Genomic DNA, 20,989 nt, shown 5'->3' with positions numbered 1-20,989 from the left:
AAGAGCAAGCTTTCTGTGACTGACAGTAAATATGGAGAGACTCATAATGCAGTCCTACCGAGCATGAAATGGTCCTTATAATGGCTTTAAATTTCATAAGGTGCAGCAGGTGTCCTATTCAAAATCATTTCTGACCTAAGCTCAAGCAAGGTGACCAGTTTAGATCAACTATCACCCAGATTTATTAAGCATGGTGCAAAGCTGAAAACCTGCTTCATGAGAGCTTGAAACTTTCATAAGTGAGAGCTGTGTCACTGCCTTTTGTGAGAGCTGTGTTGCTAAAGTCATTGTTGCATGAAAGAAATGTGATAAAAAAAAATGGTACAAAACTTTGTGATGCTTTAATGTGAATCATATGATGGATTTATGATCACAGACAGACATCATCGGCTCTTTAACTCAGTGTGAATTGCATGTAATTGTGAACCAGGGTTGCTCAATTCAGTGGTGGAACTTGCAGTTAAAATTACAAGAAAAAGGTGGATGGCCATGCACCCTGAGATCTACCAGTAATAGCAGGTCAGAACAAAAGGCCAGTGTTAAAAATAAAAATTAAAAAACTCATACAATAAATAATCAATAGTTAATTGTAGTTGAGGTAAAAGTTTGAAATAATTATGATATTGATTTCAAGTAATATTACGCAGCCTTACTATATCTGTATGGTACTCCTTGATGTATAGTAGACCATAGGGTTTTCTGAAATTACAGCAAACAATGAATCCATTATAACTTTGTTTCAGTACTATTTATTACAGTAAAAACAGTTTGCCAAAATTAGATGCAGAATCTCAACGGCATTAATCCCCAGATGTGGAGTACCACAAGGGTCTATCAACAGACCCTTACTTTTTCTTATCTACATGAATGCTCTTATATGTCGATGATACTGGCTCATATTGTTGGGTGCCAACACTGAGGATACAGAGTAGACACTCTTCTTATGTCAGGCACACAATGTCTCATTGAGAGCAGTGTTTCTCTTCATGCAGAGAAAACTGAAACAATTCTCTCAGTGCCTCATTCAGATGAAATGTGCTGGAAATATACCTCATACTGGTCTTCGCTCGGCACATGTCCTCTCGTGCGGTGAGTGACGTTTTCAGCTTGGGTGTTCGCAGTGGCTGTGGGCTGCGGTGTGTGCCTGTCCAGCCTTTTGGTGGCTGTGTGGCACTGATGCAACTCCTCACATTCATTTACTTTGTCACACATCTAGTTATAGCTATAATATTCAGTATATAGTTTTACAGACCTCACACACAAATATTCGCTGACATCAACATATATGTACAAGCACCTATGTAACACACTTGCTCAATATCCCTTCTAACTTAAGACAAATTCTCTATATCTATTGGGCTGATCTTATTATCATGAAAATTCAGTAAGGTATATCGTATATATTATATTCCAATTCTAAGGTGGAACTATGCCAGTATACAAAGGTATATCTAAATAGCTAAAAAGGAAGAGTAAAATAGGAGAGTAGAAAAGAGTAGAGTAGAGCCACTTAGGTGCCTGGTCTTGAGAACCAGGGATGGTAGGTTAAAAAGCTTTTTATCCCATGGGAACTCGCCCTACCCTATCATGATTAATATTAGACTAGCAATGTAAAAAATAATATTTGCAAATGCATGTAGAGAGACAGATTTGCAAACATGTAAAAGAATCTGCAAAAGCATACTGAGATCTACTCATGTGAACAAAATGTGTATTCAGAATCCCTGTGTGCATAATCAGATTTGAAAGTCTAAAAAAAATCTGGAAATGTGTAATGATTTATGCAAGTGCATTGCAATGTCTAAATATGTAGACAAATCTTTAAAGATAGAAACAGCTGAAAAGCATTTCACTTCCAGATTATAAAATACAGACAAGCCATCACTTTTAACTCATACATGATTCTCAGTTGGCTCTCATTTTACACGGGAGTTTTGCTACACATCTGCCATAGCTGATCAGCAAATGCATATGGAGATTTGTTTTTAAAATGTTATTTTTCTTTTAACTCTGAGCTGAGATGTGGTAATCCAAAGCTTCCATTCTTTGTTAATTTGTCAAAGTGTGACTACAGCGAATATCTGTACCCAGCCTCATGTCCTATGTCTGCTGGGATAGGCTCCGGCCTCTCAGTGACCCTTAATTGGAGTAAGTAGGTATAGAAAATGGATCGATGGATGGATGGTTGAAGAAAAAAAGGGCTGGTCTGTCTCACTGTTAGTGGCCATCTTATCCAAGTGCAAGCACTGGTGTGCTGTTCTCACTCTTTGACAAAGTGACAAAGAATGGGCGCTTGAGCTTGCCAGAGTCTGGAAAAAAAAAGATTTTACAGACAAATCTCTACGCATCTGCAGATCGACCACGGCAGATGTGTAGCAAAACCAGAGCCACCTGAGAATCATGCATGAGTTGTAAGTAATGACTTGCCTGAGATCCAGAAGCAAAATTCTTAAGACTTTTTAGCTATTAGTATCTATGTCCAGATTTACAGATTTGGCTATACATTTACATATCTATGCACACATTTGGAAATTTGTCTATGCATTTACAGATCACAATACAGATCACAACTTGCATATCTCATTACAATTTACATATTTTTATCCATCCATCCATTTTCTTCCGCTTTATCCGGAGTCGGGTCGCGGGGGCAGCAGCTCAAGCAGACCAGACCTCCCGATCCACACACACCTCCCCCAGCTCCTCCGGGGGAACCCCAAGGCGTTCCCAAGCCAGCCGAGAGATGTAGTCCCTCCAGCGTGTCCTGGGTCTTCCCCGGGGCCTCCTCCCAGTGGGACGTGCCCGGAACACCTCTCCAGCGAGGTGTCCAGGGGGCATCCGGAAAAGATGCCCGAGCCACCTCAACTGACTCCTTTCGACGTGGAGGAGCAGCGGCTTGACTCCGAGCTCCTGCCGAGTGACCGAGTTCCTCACCCTATCTCTAAGGGAGCACCCAGCCACCCTGCGGAGGAAACTCATATCGGCCGCTTGTACTCGCGATCTCGTTCTTTCGGTCATGAGCCAAATCTCATGGCCATAGGTGAGGATCGGAACGTAGATCGATCGGTAAATTGAGAGCTTTGCTCCCCTACTCAGCTCTCTCTTCACCACGACGGTCCGATACAGCGACCGCATCACTGCGGATGCTGCACCAATCCGTCTATCGATCTCACGCTCCATCTGTCCCTCACTCGTGAACAAGACCCTGAGATACTTAAACTCCTCCACTTGAGGCAAGGACACTCCACCGACCTGAAGAGGGCAAAGCACCTTTTTCCGGTCAAGAACCATGGCCCCCTCTAGCTGCCACCTTATTGTGGTGGGGGAGTTTGCGTACCCGGATGATCCTAGGAGCTATGTTGTCGGGGGCTTTGTGCCCCCTGTAGGGTCTTCAAAGGCAAACAGGTCCTAGGTGACGGGTCAGACTAAGGGCAGTTCAGAACCTCCATGACCAGTAAAAAATCAAGGACCGAGACGTCGCCCAGTATGGCGGAGGTGGGGCCCCACCCTGGAGCCAGGCCTGAGGTTGGGGCTCGCATGCGAGCGCCTGGTGGTCGGGTCTTAGCCCATGGGGCCCGGCCGGGCTCAGCCCAAAACAGCAATGTGGGCCCGCCCTCCTGTGGATTCACCACCTGCAGAGGGGGCTATGGGGGTTGGGTGCAGAGAGGATTGGGTGGCAGTCGAGGGCGGGTGGCCCGGCGGCCTGGCGGCCCGGTCCATGCTCACAGCCCCTGGCTGTTGGGACGTGGAATGTCACCTTGCTAGGGGGGAAGGAGCCTGAGCTTGTGCGGGAGGTTGAGAGATACCGACTAGAGATAGTCGGGCTCACCTCCACGCACAGCTTGGGCTCTGGTACCCAACTCCTGGAGAGGGGCTGGACACTTCTCGGTTCTCAACATATTTTTATACACCTACATATCTGATTATGCACACACTGATTCTGAATACACATTTGCACATTTGTGTGTGCATTTGCAGATTCTTTTACACATTTACAAATTTCAATTCAATTCATTTTATTTGCATAGAGCCAAATCACAACAACACTGCATCAAGGTGCTTCACACAAGGAAGGTCAAACCTTACCAACCCCCCTGAACAAGCACACAAGGGACAGTGGTAAGGAAAAACTCCCTCTGGTGACAATGAGGAAGAAACCTCAAGCAGACCAGACTCAGAGGGGTGACCCTCTGTTCAGGCCATTCTAAGAAACAGAAAAGAACAGAACAGCAACAAAAACAGAGTCCATTATTGAGATAAAAGGCATCCTGAGGCCAGTCCGGCAACCAAATCTGTTTATGCACAAATTTCACTGATTAACAGCAGATGGGATGGATGAGCAGTTGAGTTCATCAATTAAATCACTTGGTGGAGGTGGTGGTTACAAAGAATCCTACACCCTTTTTGCCCTTTCTGGAGTCAGGTTATCATCTATGGGAGCAGGGTTTGGAACTCCGGCTCTTTATATTTCAAACCCAGAGAATGAAGGATGAAGTGTAAATGTGTGTGTGTGTGTGTGTGTGTTGTCAACAGTAAAAAAAAAAAAAAGAAAAAAAAAAGACTATCAGCAGCATGCCAAACAATTCATTCACTTGACTAACCATCAGTTGCTCAAAAATCTGGGCAGAGGGATTTACACCATATGTAAACCACACTAAAGCATGCAAGTAAAACTGAAGGGCATGCTGTCCAAAACAAGTCACATGGCTGACAACCTCTGTGTCAAAGCAAAAGGCAAAAGCAACTTGGTTTACTGTATCCGGTCAAACAGCCAGCACAAATACATTTGTTTAAACTAGGATGTCTTCACTTCATCATTGGTGCAGTAAGGTCACAAAAGGACTGATAAACTAGGATGTAAGAATAAAGTGGTCACATGTTCCTGTGAGCCTGGTGTGCTATACTGAAGGCTGAACTTTTTATATACGCAACTCGACAAATGCAAACACATAGTTGTGTGCTCCGTTATGGATCAGTCCCTCTTCTGTCCCCTTCAAGAAATACCACTGCGTACGCACTTTGATCTTTCAAAGTGAGGCAGTCAGCATCGGCTGTTACAAGCACCAAGGAATCCTTCTCAGAATGATGGTTAGAATATTTATAGTCCCCCCAAACTGTCTCTCTTTACATGCTTGTGTAATGAAGAATTCAACTGGTTTCGACTCCCTATTTAAAAGTTTATGTGGCGATAAAATCCAATTTTAACAGTTTTTTTGTTGACATTGTGCCATCGTCTCAGTGCAGTTACTTGTTGCTTGAGATTGTCATTGAAAGGCAATGAAATATCTTGAATTCTCTAGTGTGATTAATGGTGGAGGATGTTTGGAAAGAAAACTATGAAGATTCTTGGCATGATGCATCAAATTGCCATAAATCTGTATGGGCATCTCTGTTAAATTCCGTGCAATAGATTGTCTCTTGCTCTTTCACACTGCCCTGGTGCTAAGAGAACAGAAAGAAGCTGTTTGGCTTTGATGCACTTCTGAGATTATTATCTCAATACAATAAAGGAGAGCAAAGAGGGAACCTTCACAAAGATGATTTTCAACACAAGTCATAACTTCCAACACATTTTCAGCAACATACTGGTGTTCCATTTTGAATGTTGGATTAATATCACAGCTATGTGAATAACTTGTATGCTTGGTAAGAAGACTAAGGCTAAGACCAAGATCAACACTCAATACTTTCTACACCAACTAGTATATAGTCCTGATAAATAGTATGTGGCTGTCGAGAAAAAGTTCTTCAGCCAATTGGCCAAAGAAAAAAATCAAGGCAGTGGGATTTAAACCATGCACCCATCCACAAAAAATGCTTGTAGAATTTACTGTGCTGCATTTACGAGACAGACTTGAAATCCAACAAAATATTGGAGATGATAGAGAAGCCTAATGTTTACATCAGAATTTATGAAATACAGATGATTTTCAGCACACTGGATCCTCAAGTAATTGCTTTCTTTTACAATTTTTGATGTTTCTGCTCAAGATATGCGATGTGATATGGTAGGTGAAAAAGGTGACACCTGCTGTCAATTATTATTTATGACAAGCTCATTGTTCCTGAGCTATGTACAGAATGTTCACACGAGAAAAAATAAAACAGTAAAACAACAAAAACAAGCAGCAGCTGCAGTTGCCAGAATAATTCAGTAAAAAAAACACATTCAAAATGTGTAAATACCTTCATAGAACAACCTGTAAAGTTTATGGTATAAAGTTGTGGTAATTTACAAAAAAACATTTATGTTTTAAACCAGGAAATATAACAGCTTTTTACTCCCCTAATTTAACATGATCATGCCGTTTTTTTAGCTAATTATTTCCATTATTATTTTTAATGAAATTTTGCTGTGCTGTTCTTATTTTGCTGAGAGCCACCACAGAAGGTTTGGCATTGGACCCAGATATATATATGGTTTTTCCTGATATTAAGCGATCCCATAACCTTCTTGCTGTGAGGCAAAACTGGCTTTAAAAAAATTCAGCAGACTTTCTAATATCCACAGGCAATCTGTTCCACAAATAAACAACACCTCTACAGCCCGCAACTTCTTAACCCTAGATACAGAACATCAACCCACATCCTTTGACTAGAGGGCAAGAAACAGTACATAAGGCTCAATGAGTTTCTTAAGATAAAAGGGCACACCACTGTTTAGAGTATTATACCTGTTTGTCAATAAAAACACTCAAAAAAGACCTCATTCACAGTTAGCCAGTGAGTGTGACAACACAGGGTGAAATATGATCAACTTTTTTTATTTGGAAATCTACATAGTAGCCATGTTCTGAATCAGAGGCCGCTCGTCCATCAGGGCGATTGTCCAATGCACCACCAGAAAAGAAAGGGGAAAAAGGAGGAAGACCTTTCTTCATAGGACCTTCTTGCCATGAAATCAGTTCTGGACAAGAGGTGGACATCTCCTCATTCCGTAGAAGTATGACAACAAAAATGTATAATGATATATATGGGGAAAACATAAAGCTACTTTTATTCAATGCTATGTTCACTGGTATGGCAAGAAATTTTAAAATATAAGTGTTTTGCTGTATTCAAGATGTGTTTAGTTTCCTGTAGAATGCCAACAACGACAGAATTGGGTATATAAATATTTGGACAGTGACAATGTTTGTAATTTTGTCTCTGTAGACCACCACAATGGAGCTGAAATGACACAGTCAAGATGTAAATGACATGCAGCCTTTCAGGTTTAATTCATAGAAAATGGAGGGACTATATACAGTGCATCTGGAAAGTATTCACAGTGCTTCACTTTTCCACATTTTGTTATGTTACAGCCTACTCACAACACCCCATAACGACAACACGAAAAAAGTTTTAGTTTTTTTTGCAAATTAAAAAAAAAAAAAACGAATAAATTATACGTACGAAAGTATTCACACTCTTTACTCAATAATTTGTTCGTGGACCTTTGGCAGGAATTACAGCCTCAAGTCTTCTTGAATATGATGCCACAAGTGTGGTGCATTTATCTTTGAGCAGTTTTGTCGATTCCCTTTTGGGATACCTCTCAAGCTCCATCAGGTTGGATGGGGAGCATCGGTGCACAGCCATTTTCAGATCTCTCCAGAGATGTTCAATTGGATTCAAGTCTGGGATCTGTTTGGGCCACTCAAGGACATTCACAGAGTTGTCCTGAAGCCACTCCTTTGATATCTTGGCTGTGTGTTTAAGGTCATTGTCCTACTGAAAGATGAACCGTCACCCCAGTCTGAGGTCAAGAGTGTTCTGGAGCAAGTTTTCATCCAGGATGTCTCTGTACATTGCTGCATTCATCTTTTCCTCAATCCTGACTAGTCTTCCAGTTCCTGCCACTGAAAAACATCCCGACAGCATGATGCTGCCACCACCATGCTTCACTGCAGGGATGGTGCCTGGTTTCCTCCAAACATGACGCCTGGCATTCGCGCCAAAGACTTCAGTCTTTCTCTCATCAGACCAGAATATTTTGTTTCTCATGGTCTGAGAGTCCTTCAGGTGCCATTTGGAAAACTCCAGGTGGGCTGCCTTTTACTAAGGAGTGGCTTTGGTTTAGCCACTCTACCATACAAGCCTGATTGGTAGATTGCTACAGAGATGGTTGTCCTTCTGGAAAGTTCTCCTCTCTCCACAGAGGAATCCTGGAGCTCTGACAGAGTGTCCATCGGGTTCTTGGTCACCTCACTGACTAAGGCCCTTCTCCCCCAATCACTCAGTTTAGACGGGTGGCCAGCTCTAGGAAGAGTCCTGGTGGATCCAAACTTTTTCCATTTATGGATGATGGAGGCGACTGTGCTCATTGGGACCTTCAAAGCAGCAGAAATGTTTCTGTGTCCTTCTCCAGATTTGTGCCTTGAGACAATCCTGTCTCGGAGGTCCAGAGACAATTCCTTTGATTTCATGCTTGGTTTGTGCTCTGACATGCACTGTCAACTGTGGGACCTAAAATGAAGACAGGTGTATGCCTTTCCAAATCATGTCCAATCAACTAAATTTACCCCAGGTGGACTGTAGAAACATCTCAGGGATGATCAATGGAAAGAGGATGCACCTGAGCTCAATTTTGAGCTTCATGCCAAAGGCTGTGAATGCTTATGTTCATGTGATTTCTTTGTTGTTGTTTTTTTGTCATTTGTTTGTTTATTTTTTTTTTTAATAAACTTGCAAAAATCTAAAAAAAATTCACAATGTCATTATGGGGTATTGTGTGTAGAATTTTGAGGAAAAAAATAATTTAATCAATTTTGGAATAAGGTTATAACATAACAAAATGTGAAAAAAGTGAAGAGCTGTGAATACTTTCCGAGTACACTGTATAACAATAGATGTAATTCCAAAATGGTTAATGATATATTTTGTAAATATCCTTGAATTAAAGCTGAATGTCTATGCTACAAGCACATCTTGATTGTTTCATTTCATCTCCATTGTGACTGGCCAAATTCTTACAGTTTGTACCATCTCTAGGTGTGACCAATATGACTCAGATAAATGTACAAGACAGCAGCTGCTCTTTCAGACAGCTGAATTAAGTATTTTAACTACTGCAATACAAATCATAAAATACGTCATTATTTGTTGAAGATGTGTCTTGTAGTTGACAAAAGAACCTCTCCATGATATTTTTGCTTGGCGATAAAATTTCACTGACAAATTATCCCTATTTTTACTACTATCAAATTAGGGGATTTACTTTGATGAGTAATTATGGTCCACTTTTTCATGTAATGTTGGCTACAAGCAAGACTCTTGTAGCGGCAAACCTATCATGTTCTAACTCACCAAATTAAAAGAGCATGTTGGCAGAATACACGGATTGTATGTTGGTTAACTTTGATGCACCAGATCAATCCAAAAAGCAACTTTGCTTTGCTTATGTAACACCACAGCAACAGGACCAGACAGGTTCAGTAGATGAAAGGCAGATGTGACATTTGCATTTACCTGTCTGGGGATTTTGCAGGTAATAACCTTATTATCACATGTATGATGGAAATTAATATCAGGTGTCATTGACATTATATGTAGCCTGAAACAAGCTTGTTTGACAATTTCTTTCATCTCCGAAGTGGAGAGCTGCTTAGGGTAGTATCTCTGCGACAGCTTGCTGCGACAGCTTGCGTACAGCATCCGCAACGGAATTCGCATAACGTTTGCAGTCATTCGCAGTCTTTCGCAGCCATTTGCCATCCCCTTGCCTGAGTTGCAGGGCAGCGCCCACGTGTCGCTTCATTTTTGAACAGTTCAAAAAATTCCGTGACAGACTTCCTCACCAAATAGTCACACAGGCATCTTGTACCCCTCTCCATGTTGTCCTGGTGACTCAGAACATGTGCTACATCTGAGACAACTTGTGAAGGGTTGACACACTTTTCCTTTTATAGAATCAGAGAAGAACAATGTTTCTGAAAGCAGCCGAGCAAGTTCAGCAGCCGGTTGTGCAGTCAGGCCAGCGCCCACCCGTCATGCACGCGTGTCAGCCTGCATGGACATGTCCATGCCACGGAGGAGCTGCATGAACCAGATTTATTGTGTTTTCCTTTTTTTTTTCCTTAATGAATTCATTAATTTATTTTTCTGAGGACCGCAGTGAAAATAAGTCTACTGCTGCTGAGCCTGCAATGACCCTTGTGCACACAGGGACAGTGAGTTACACCTGTGTGGTCAATGTGGACGAGGCGATTTGGATTTATTATTTTTATTGTCAATTTTTGTGAGGATGTCAATAAAAGTTGAGAGACACAGTGTTGGGAAGGTGTCGTAGCACGGACCCACAACAGGGGGCGCAAATGAACGGACGATGAATAAGCCAAAAAGGTAACAATTTAATGTTGTGATAATACACAACGAAACGTACAGTAATTTGCACAGTCAATTTAACACCAGGTGACATGTGGGCAGGCTCGAAGATAGAAGACCCCGACGAGAGAGAAGCCGCGTCCCACACGGCTTCCACCACCAACGGTCTGAAGAACACCGGAGCCGCCAAGTCCCGAGTCCCCAGGTGGCCTCTGTCTTCGGCTGTCGACCCTGGTACTGCTGGCAGAAAGCAGAAATATGATGAGTGAGTGTGAGTCCGCACACTCAGTAATTCTCTGTCCAAACACAGTGAGGAGGGAGCACCTCCACCTCCAAACTAGGAACACACTAGCAGCTCCTGTAACCACTTATCTGGATGGAGTGAGAGGCGAAGACGTCGCTTCTCTCACTGACCGCCAACCCAGTTGAAAGGGCACCACAGGACAACGGCTGCAAACAGATCAGACGTAAGTCACAGTTTAAATTCAGCAGAGAAATTACCTTGGTAATGGTAGTCGATTTCTCGGCAGGGAGGTGGAGTTGCAGTCCGGCTTTTATGGTGGTGATGATGAACGAGTGACAGCTGGTGCAGAGGATGAGTGACAGCTGTCACTTCTTCTGGGTCTGGCGCCCTCTCGTGCTTGGAGCCCGCACTCCAAGCAGGTCGCCCTCTGGTGGTGGTGGGCCAGCAGTACCTCCTCTTCAGCGGCCCACACAACACACAGCTCCTGGACATCATTCTGCAAGTCCGTGAGTGGCTGGCCACACTTTTCTTGTTGTTTTTTAATATAAATGAGCAATTATTATTTATTTATTATTATTTTAAGATTTATTTTATGGGGCAGATTTATTTTATGGGGTGGCTTAGTGGTTAGCACTAATGCCTCACAGCAAGAAGGTTGTGGGATCCTATGCATGTTTTCCATTTGTCTACGTGGGTTCCCTCTGAGTCCTCTGGTCTCCTCCCACATTCAAAGACATGCATGTGAGTTGACTTGGAAACGAAATTTACTGTATGTGTGTGTGCCGGTGTGAATGTGTTTCTATATGTTTTAGTATGTGGACATGTGACATACTGGCATCCTGTCCAGGGTGGACCCCACCTCATGCCCTATGACTGCTGGGATAGGCTCCAGCCCCCCGCGACCCAGTCTTGGATAAACGGTTGAAGATGAGTGTGCGTACAGAGTTTTTTCTGCCAAACGTTGGGGGAATTTTCACAGCCTGTTTCACAGAATAACAATATAATAATCCACAGCAATCCTGAGCACTGTGTGTGCAAACATGTCATCATTTCAGCCACGCCAGTGACGCTCAACATCCGTGAGAGTGTGCCATGTGGCATTCGTGTGCAAATCCTTACACCTGGAAAGGCCGCACAAGTGTTGCTCAATGTTTGTGTGTGCTGCGCAGCATGTCAGTGGCTCTCGCGCAATAAATGTCCGCACTGCCCAAGATTTGTGGCCACATTTTCGCCACTACTCCGGACAGTGTTCAGATGAGAGTTGCTGCAATGTGCGGACGTGTCAGGAGGACCAATTCAGTGAGAGTCCACGTGATAAAGTTGTCACCTGGTCGCCTGTTTTGGTGTAATTTTTTTGTCTTCACCACCTCTCCACCAGCCGTGTCCCAGTGAGATACTACCCTTACTTGTTTATTCCCATTACCATGGCAACCAAATTACAAAACAACTACCCAGGAACAATAGGTATAAAAATTGATATATCTGCCAAATGCTATGCAGCAGATATTTTCAGATCAATAGCTCAATAGGCTTTGAGGAGATAGGATTCAAATAAACACCCAAACAACAGAAGCTAAATTACAGCAAAATCTAGTTAAGTGTACAGATGAGAATAATTATGTTTAATGACATGGTTTTGGTCTTGTGACTCTTACAGATTGTGTGAATACTGGCTGGGCCAATGTCACCCTAAATGAAACAAGTTAATGAAGCTAGGATAAAGATCTAGTGCCCCTGCTCCACCCAACTCACGTGATGACATATAATTATGGAGAATCTGCGGGGGGGGGATGTCATTAGATCAGCACAACGGCAATCTCTAATAAAACCAATGAATGATTTAAATAATGCATAGTTTTTCAGTTTTATTGATGATTATTGTGAAATATGTAGTATGTAGCACCCTATCTGGTGCAATATCCTATAAATATAGACATTCATAGGCCACATTTATTATTTATACAACATGTGCATTAAAGCCATAGCAGTGCTTGCCATCTCCTCTGAATACATTAGGGAGGAATTTGTTGCAGCGCAGACAACAGCTGACCACCTACATTAGATCAGGCTGGTAAAGGTGATAAAAGATGAGTTGTGGTTAAAGCTAAACTACACCTTGGACTTTTCAGATCGTTAGTTTAACAGCCATGAGTTTTGTGTTGTGCTGAAGTTGGTGAGGTTTTTTTTTTTACCAAAATGGGGGAAAACAACTCAAACAAAGCAGATGGAAGAATCACTAAAGTATTCATATTTATGCCCATTTCCTCTCCCTGAGTACTGAACATGCCATTATCTGACCGAAGCACATGAAATCAATGATAGTGCTTCACTGCATGTAATATTTTACAATTGATGACTGTCATAGTTAAATATAGCTTGCACATATGCCATCTATCATTACTACTGTTTTTTTTAACACCGGTTATTACTGAAGCATATAATGACCCTGTGTGATTAAATCATTGAAGAGTGAATTGCACACACTCTCTCTGCACCTTTAGACTACCAGCTTTCCTTTGTTGGTAAGAAATTTGCAATCTTTAAAATAAACAGCAACATTATATTTAGTTTTTACTCAATGCATTCATAGTGCTCTGTACAGATTTGATTTCCCATTTCATCCCTTCTCATTCTTTTCTCCTTAAACCAATCGATATTATAATTTGCTGTAAACAGCAGCCAGTAATATCAGTACTTTGGCAAAAGACAATACGGTACTTCAGGAAGCTTAAAAAAAACTAAAGATGTACTGTACAATCCCATCAGCAAAGACACAGCTGTCTCAATTTCCTCTGCAATAACTGCTGCTGTCTGCTTATTATTAAGCTTTTTTCCAATATGGTGATTAAGTACAATATTTAATTATCTGTCTCATATTTAATTATCTTTAATTATCTATCTGATGCCACAAGAGGAGAAAAGCAGCCCACAATGCAACAAATAGCCATAAAATAGTCATACAAACCAACAAAAATTACACATTCATCCCTTTTTTGGAAGTACTGGAAGAAAAAAGTGAGTATTCTATTCCAAAGACAGGTGACAGATAATGAACAAGACAACCTTTCAAATCCATCCTATCTGACATTTTATCACCCTGTGTGTCCTTGAGATGAGACACCCCAGGATCTCCGAGCCGGCCATAGGACAGGTCCGATCTCAGTGGGACTGTGGCTTTGGGAGGAAAAAGTGGATGAAATGTTTTCTGGATACAGCAGGTAGACACCTGGGGGTGAAAACAGCCGTATCTTTCTAACGCATTACCACAACTCCCTGCAACTTCCTCAATCTTTTCCACCTTATCGCCTTTCCTTTCTGGTCCACAAACAGTCCAGCTCTTTAATTTCACCACCTGACTTATATACAGAACCACATCCTGGTGGGTGCAGCTCCTGAAATGAGGTTCAAGTCTTTGATCCAGCTCCAGATCACTGGCTGAAAGGCTGTCACTTCAGCTTTAGACTGCTCAGCATCCCACGGCTGTTCTTCATCTCCAAGCATGGCTGACACACTTCTTCTTTATCACATTCACACATTCTTCATCGTGCAAGCGGCTCACTCTGCCCTCTCACAGCAGGGGAATTGTACTTTTACGTGAGCTCAAATCCCTCAACTCTAACACAACAATGGCAAAATAAAACAGCAAAATAAACCATGGCACTTATTGTGTTGGAACAAGATAGATGTCAGTGTGTGTTTTCCACCTCATGTGAGCCATAATGTGACGGCTGAATCCACGAACACGAAGGCTATTAAAGCTCCCTCACCTATCTGTGTTGAGCCAAAGCAAAATTTAAAGTGATAGACAAGAAAACATGCTGAACCATTTACACGGAGGAAAGAGAGGGCAGATTTAATTTAAAAATTGGCAGACAGTCCTCATTTCTACAGATGAAAGCTCGTAAATGAAAAAGCCTGGAATGATGCCTGGTATGGAAATCTAAAGTTATGAATAATGTGTCTGTCTCAATCATCAAGTCTGATTTAATAAGGTGGATTAGCACAGCACCTGCAGTCTGAGCAAAAAAAAAAAAACAAACAAAAAAAAAACATATGACTTATACTTGTAACTAACCAAGAATGGCACAGGTGTCTCTAGAGGTCGTGAACCTCACATCTTCCTTTTTGAACTCCGCACTGTGGAGGAGTTGGGCAGCGGGAAAGAGCTCTGCCTTGTCATTTATGCCCATGAATCCCCCTCCGATGGGACGGCACAGCAGCGAGAGCAGCTGATTTACACACAGTTGCTAATCAGAGAAAGCCTTTCTTGCTAATGAAAACTCATAGATCTATACAATAATGCTGCTGATATGATTTTAGCTCCCATTATTCATTTCTGCAGTTGAACTAGGCAGTGAATGTTAAAAAGTGGTGCTGAAAGTACAGTGTCGGTTAGGAATTGTTAATGCTGAAGACTGGTGTGCTGTCCTGATGTGTGCACAGTGACAGTGGTGGGCACAGATAACCTAAAAGCTCGCTTTTCTAACTGCTAGCCCACTATTTGAAAAGTTAAATGTAATAATATTAAACCAATAAGCTGCTAAAATATTTTGCTGACACTAACTGCAAATATGAATTTAGCTTTCACATGGTCTAAAACCCGAAAGAGCAAAAAATTTAATATGCAGAAGTATTCCCAAAAAAGTTTAGCATGCCAAGATGAGATGATGATCAAAATCTAAATCTAATTAATGTATCTACCAAGGGATAAGCTTCAATGGTCTCAGATGAAGCCCTCCCGGAAGAAGAAAAAGATGTACTTCCTTGACTGGCTGCTTGCTGTCTCCAAATCCATTCAAGTCTATGTTAAAATATCCAACTTTGGAGCAGAAATAAACATGTATACAGCCTGATACAAAAAAAGAAGAAAAAAAAAAACGGTTTTAGTTTCTATACATAGTTTCCTCCAGCATGACAGCTGTATGGTGAGTGATTTTTTTTTTCTTACTTCTTAGTCAAAGACATTTTAACCCATAATGTTCTGTATAACTGAGTGCGTGGTCGCTTTGAGTGACAGAAGTTGAGCTGAGTTGCGACTCTCACTGTGTCCGTAACTCACTGATCGCTCACTGTGTTTGCTAGCTGTTGTGGAGGGCTGTGAATGTTTCACTTGGTGAAGTTCATGATAAATACATGGAATAATATGGCTTGTTGTGGGGTGAAATGTTCTAATCATCTAAGATGTCCCTGCTATGGTATTCAGACTGACTGAAATTCTTGTGGTATTTAATGTTGTATGCTAACAGTGCATCGGTAGCCTGATCCGTTAGGTCCCTTTAATGCACAATTACTGAGAAAATAAGCGACTCATACGTTTTAATGCCTCCGACTTCCTCCCTCAGCCAAAGACATGCATGTTAGGTGAATTGGAAACTCTAAACTGACTGTAGGTGTGCGTGGAGGTGTGAATGTGCTTCCCTGTCTATATGTGGCCCTGCGATAGACTGGCGTGCTGTCCAGGGCATATCCTGACTCATGCCCTATGACTGCTAGGATAGGTTCCAATCCCCCTGTGACCCTTAATTGGAGTAAGTGGGTACAGAAAATAGATAGATGGATAACTTTTAATGTCCACACCAAACCAAACTGTTATGATAATCACAAATATGATAACCCAAAAATAATGATTTAATAAACACCCAAACTGAGGTTAGCGTGTTAGCTTAGCTAGTTTGGACTCAAACAAAAGGGTTTTTGTCACACACTGGGCAACCCATCCTCCACTTCTTTACCCATTTCTGGGTTAATCGTAACATAGCCACATTCAGCACTGCCACTGCTGTTAACATGGCAATTCCCAGATATGGGCTTCATACTGGCTGTTCCAGGTCTCTGTAGAAAATCTATGAGTGACGTCATGAGGGTTTATACAGCATATATGCAGTCTGTGGTATTTACTCTAACGTGACCTCCTGCTCCTCAGGCTCCTCGAGATGATGCCTGTTGTCTCCATCTGATATGTTAATTTTACTTATTGGATTACTGTATAAACTCAAACAGGAAGAAATGTATGGTTTTAGTGTTTACAAACATTTTTGAGCATTAAAATGTTAGCTGACCTGTACCCACCACTGCACAGTGACAACTTCTCATGTTGTTTTCAGCTGTAACTATCATGTGGAGTAAATGGATTCTTTCCTCCTGCCTGGCCTCCAGCATTTGGCTTATTGTAGAATGGATATGCTGAAGTCCACCCTCCCACCCCTCCTCTGGGAGATGACATATCTCTACTAACAGCCAGCACAATGGTTTGTTTCTGCGTGGCAATGATGCATTTTTACAGTGTATAAGTCAAAGGCACCAGTCTAAGCATGAAAATGACCATAACAGAGAGCTCAGGAGACACAGGAAGGGGGGAATATTCAACCATACACCCATCTGCTCTGTTCATCAAACAAATCACTTCCACTTCCAGCAAATTAAAATGAATTCATTGGGACTTACCTGTTCCATTGGCTGTGTTTGCTAAGAAGAGAGGATACAAAGCTGAGCAGCTTTGAGATAGATTTGCACTGAGGCAGAACCATTCCAGCAAACTCTTATGGATTAACTGAGTTCTGACTGTATGTTTAGAAGTAAAATCCACTCACCACTGGAACAGTCCAGTCCGCCCCAGCCGGGCTCACACTGACATGTATCAGGAGACACACAGCGACCATGGACACATTCCTCTGTACACAATGCTGAGACACACAAAGACATTCCCTCATCAGTTTATATTCAAGTTAACACACACACTCTAAAACATCATTAAACCACCAATAAACAGCATAATGAAAGCCACAGAGATAACAGCTGAAAGAAAATGGCCCATAAAATTGAACAACTCAATATCTGCCCACCATCAAGGGATTAAATCTTAGCCATGGCACTCATATTCGACATCCATCTGCACCATTTGACACCAGGCTAAATGATTCCTTCAGCGACTAAGTCCTTGGTGAACATCTCAGTTTAACACATTGCTTTACTCTCCAGTAGGTGGAAATAAGCAGTAAATCTCCTCTAATTTGATCAGCCAGTGCTTTGTCATACAGTGATGCTGCTGGGTGCCGCAGTGTTTACTAAGTGTGTAGTTTTCTTCATCATTCCTATTGAGCAATGCAGCATTCAATTGATTGGGTCAGCATTAGTATTCCTGGGAGCGTCTTCACAAGAGTTTGAAGTTGGTTTCACCTGGATAATAAAGTGACTTATATGGAGATATGTGTGTGTGTGTGTGTGTGTGTGTGCGTGTGTGTGTGTGTGTGTGCTGTGTGCATGTGTGCATGTGTAAAGCTACTGGAGCAGCCAAGGTCATCTGACCAGCAGGGTTGAGACGGACAGCCTCTTATCTGAGGAAAGAGACAGTCGGGCTAATAGGACCAGAGAAACACTACCTGATGGGGATCAGCAGTCCACTAACATGGCCTGTGGAGGGATGATACACAGCACACAGCAGACAGATCCTTCCCCTTAACCGATCAGACCTCATTCAACACCCCATTCAGGTTCAACATCTTTTGTTCTTTATTTTGTCTTTGTTTATGCATCGAATAACAGTGGAAAAAAGTAGGAGGACAGTCTCTGACTGGCTTGTTATAACCAACGCAAGACCTGAGGTGATTTTGCTCTAATGTGTAAAACAGTAATGGCACTCATGCTGCAGGCAGAGAGGTCAGCAGGAGCTGGCTGCAGGCCTGAACAATATAACTATAGATTATCACTCAATCTGGCTTCGATTGAAATCCATTGCCAACAGGAGAGATGCAGCGGGAGAGGAGAAGGAGAAGAGAATCCCAAACACTCACAGGCAGGTGCTAATCGCAGAAATGCTCCTAAAGCAAAAACGCTAAACCAGAGATTGAAAGATAATTCATGGCAAATTTCTGAGCATCTGTGCTCTGTCACAAAACTGTCTAATTACAGTAAGACAGCAAAAAGAAAATGGGACGGAGCATTTGTGCTGACGAAGGTGTGAAATTGACTACCTGTAATCAGTGAGTTTCCAGTATGCAGCGTATTCACAGAGAAGAGGAGACAAATTCAATGTCACCATGATGAGTTGATTCCATTTAGTTTTAATCAGCAAATTCTGATCAGCGAGAAAAGGGAAATGCAAATGTGATACATCGTTTAGAAAAAAAAAGCCATATGGAAATGGAGTTGTGAAAACGGCAGAGAGGATGAAGCGCACCCTTCTCCTGAGATCTGAACTGGTGTACTGCAGAGATGGCATAATAAAGTAGTAGGTAGGTCTTTTATTTTTATTGAAATTCATGAGTCACTCTACTTAACTCGTGTCTAAGGAATCTGTTGGAAAATTGAGTCTTTCATCTAGATAAAAGTCTAATCTAACTCATTATGCAGAGGTGTTATCAGAATGGGGAACAATGGAGCTAATTGGTAATAGTAATATTAAATTTAATGTTCTCTCTGAGACAAACTAGAGTCTTTCAAAATCTCAAATTAAAACTTGAAGGTTGCTAATCTAATTATCATCTACCCTGATCTGGTTTTAGAGTTGGTTTTATAGTAAACTAGCTGGATATGAGAATAGAATAATGTGACTATTCAGTAGGTGATGTTAAATCAATCTCAGAGCAATGCCTACAGAACACATCAAACAAGTCCATCCAAAGTTTCTTCCACATGCTTCTCTATCCAGCATAGAGATGATTTATTTTAAAACAGTCTTTGAAGCATTAAAAAAATGCAACAAAGTAAAAATGAAAAAGAAATCAAAGCCACAGAATCCTTTCCTGGAGAAAAAAAAAATCTCATCATCCTTTCGATCATCAAAATTCAAATTTTAGATGTGCTGGCTTATTGCTGCCTAAGACTTTATCAAAACCCAACTAATTCTGCCAGCAAGTTCATTTTTGTACACCTGTACTATATGACTGGACCAGCACAAGGGCAGGAATCAATCATCTGCCCTGTTAAAAAAAAAAAAAAAAGGAGTGAACATTAGTGAACTCCTTTCACTTCCTAATGTAGAACTGTAAAATGATCATTATTAAGGCAATGGGTTCTTCACCTCTTCCACATAAGGGACTGATAAATGAACATAAAGGCTTAAGACAGATCAAAGGTCACACACTTAAGACCTTTAGTCAAAAATTCTGAGCATTCAAATAAAAGTTGAGCAAAGTTCTTATTTTAGAGAAAATCACCATGACCATTGACCATTAACAATAAGAAAAACTCTAGAAGGCCACTCAGAGTGCATAAGGAACAAAATACTGTAGATGAAAAATATTAAAGTAAAATTTCATGGCTCCACCCTTTCACTTGGATCCACTCTAGAAATGAATGAAGCATATTTAAGATCGAGCCAACCTTTTCCATAAGTTTAGAAAACTGCTTATTAGTAATTTGCCTTTGTCATTTTTTTTATTATTTATATAATCTTCTGTTTGATCCCTTTATCTAATTCACCTCAAATTTTCATATTTGTGTAATATTTGTTTAAGTTCAGATCATAGCTGTCTGAAGTCACTTCTTGATCTTGCAACTTAAAATTTTCAGGCTCTACCCAAATATACAAAATCTGCCCTAAAATGTAATGGGTTTGATTAAGGCCAGATCCGGCATCTTTTTTGGAAGACCGCTGATGAACAAATCCACAAACCAATGAACCACTTCAGTGTTGAAGAACAGTGAAAAAAGAGACAGACGAGAAAGCAACAGCAAACACAAAATCCACATCAGTGATGTTTTACATTTAGCGAAAGCAAAATGGCTTGAAACTGAAGTCTGTGTTCAATTTGGGACAATTTGTTCTGCACCAAATCCACCATTGCACCTATTTCCTTTTCACTGCATGCAAAACATTCTGGGGACAGATCTCTGAATCCTGGTAGTGAATGTGCTTATTAGAAGAACTGGAACATCAGAACATCAGGAAGCAAAACTGTCCTCGTTGTCCCCATCAATGGCCTCTCTTCCATGATAGCCTGATATCTAGACAATTCCACAAAATTTTACCTTGGAAAAAATTTCAAGGTCAAAGTCCTGTTAGAAGTGGTTTTTCATAAGCTAAATTAGATGTGATCAAATGTCAGGAGGATGTATTTAGTTCATGCACTTGAATCAAAGGTTTTTTTGTGGTGTTGTCAGGGGGTTTTTCCAACTTTTTTGGTTTCTGAATTCTTTTTCAGATAATTTTCACAGAACATTGGTTAGCTCTGCTATGCACAATTTGGCATTGCTTTTTGGCACTTCGTTTCCAATTGATAACTGGAAGACAGACAACTGGGCATAAAATTGGAACCTCCATCCAATTTTGGTGGTGTAGGTAAATCCATAACAGAAAAATAAGAGTGATTGAGGCACTTTTGATTGAGCTATAATGCAAAATGTACAACAAATGGGCTTTTCAATATTAAATTCAAATGTCCACAAAATCCACAGTCCAGATCAGATCTGCATCAAACTTTGTCAGGCATTAGTGAGTGC

General features: G+C 41.2%; 1 protein-coding gene across 5 annotated transcripts in view; it reads right to left on the bottom strand.

The window, feature by feature from the left end:
• megf11 (multiple EGF-like-domains 11) overlaps positions 1–20,989 on the bottom strand; it is a 219,027-nt gene that overhangs the window by 182,469 nt on the left and 15,569 nt on the right. For 2 of the 5 annotated variants that reach the window (XM_034176419.1, XM_034176420.1), the window contains exons 5-6: positions 17,140–17,232; positions 16,994–17,014 (exon numbers count right to left, since the gene is read on the bottom strand). The exons of 1 other annotated variant lie outside the window; for it this stretch is intronic. In XM_034176419.1, the coding sequence (XP_034032310.1) occupies positions 16,994–17,014; positions 17,140–17,232 (114 nt within the window). The remainder of the gene's footprint in view (positions 1–16,993; positions 17,015–17,139; positions 17,233–20,989) is intronic. 2 more of the 5 variants (XM_034176421.1, XM_034176422.1) reach the window with 1 other exon arrangement.

This window comes from Thalassophryne amazonica, chromosome 8, assembly GCF_902500255.1.
Source record: "Thalassophryne amazonica chromosome 8, fThaAma1.1, whole genome shotgun sequence".
NCBI classification, from domain to species: Eukaryota; Metazoa; Chordata; class Actinopteri; order Batrachoidiformes; family Batrachoididae; genus Thalassophryne; species Thalassophryne amazonica.
This window is presented reverse-complemented; position numbering and strand designations above follow the sequence as displayed.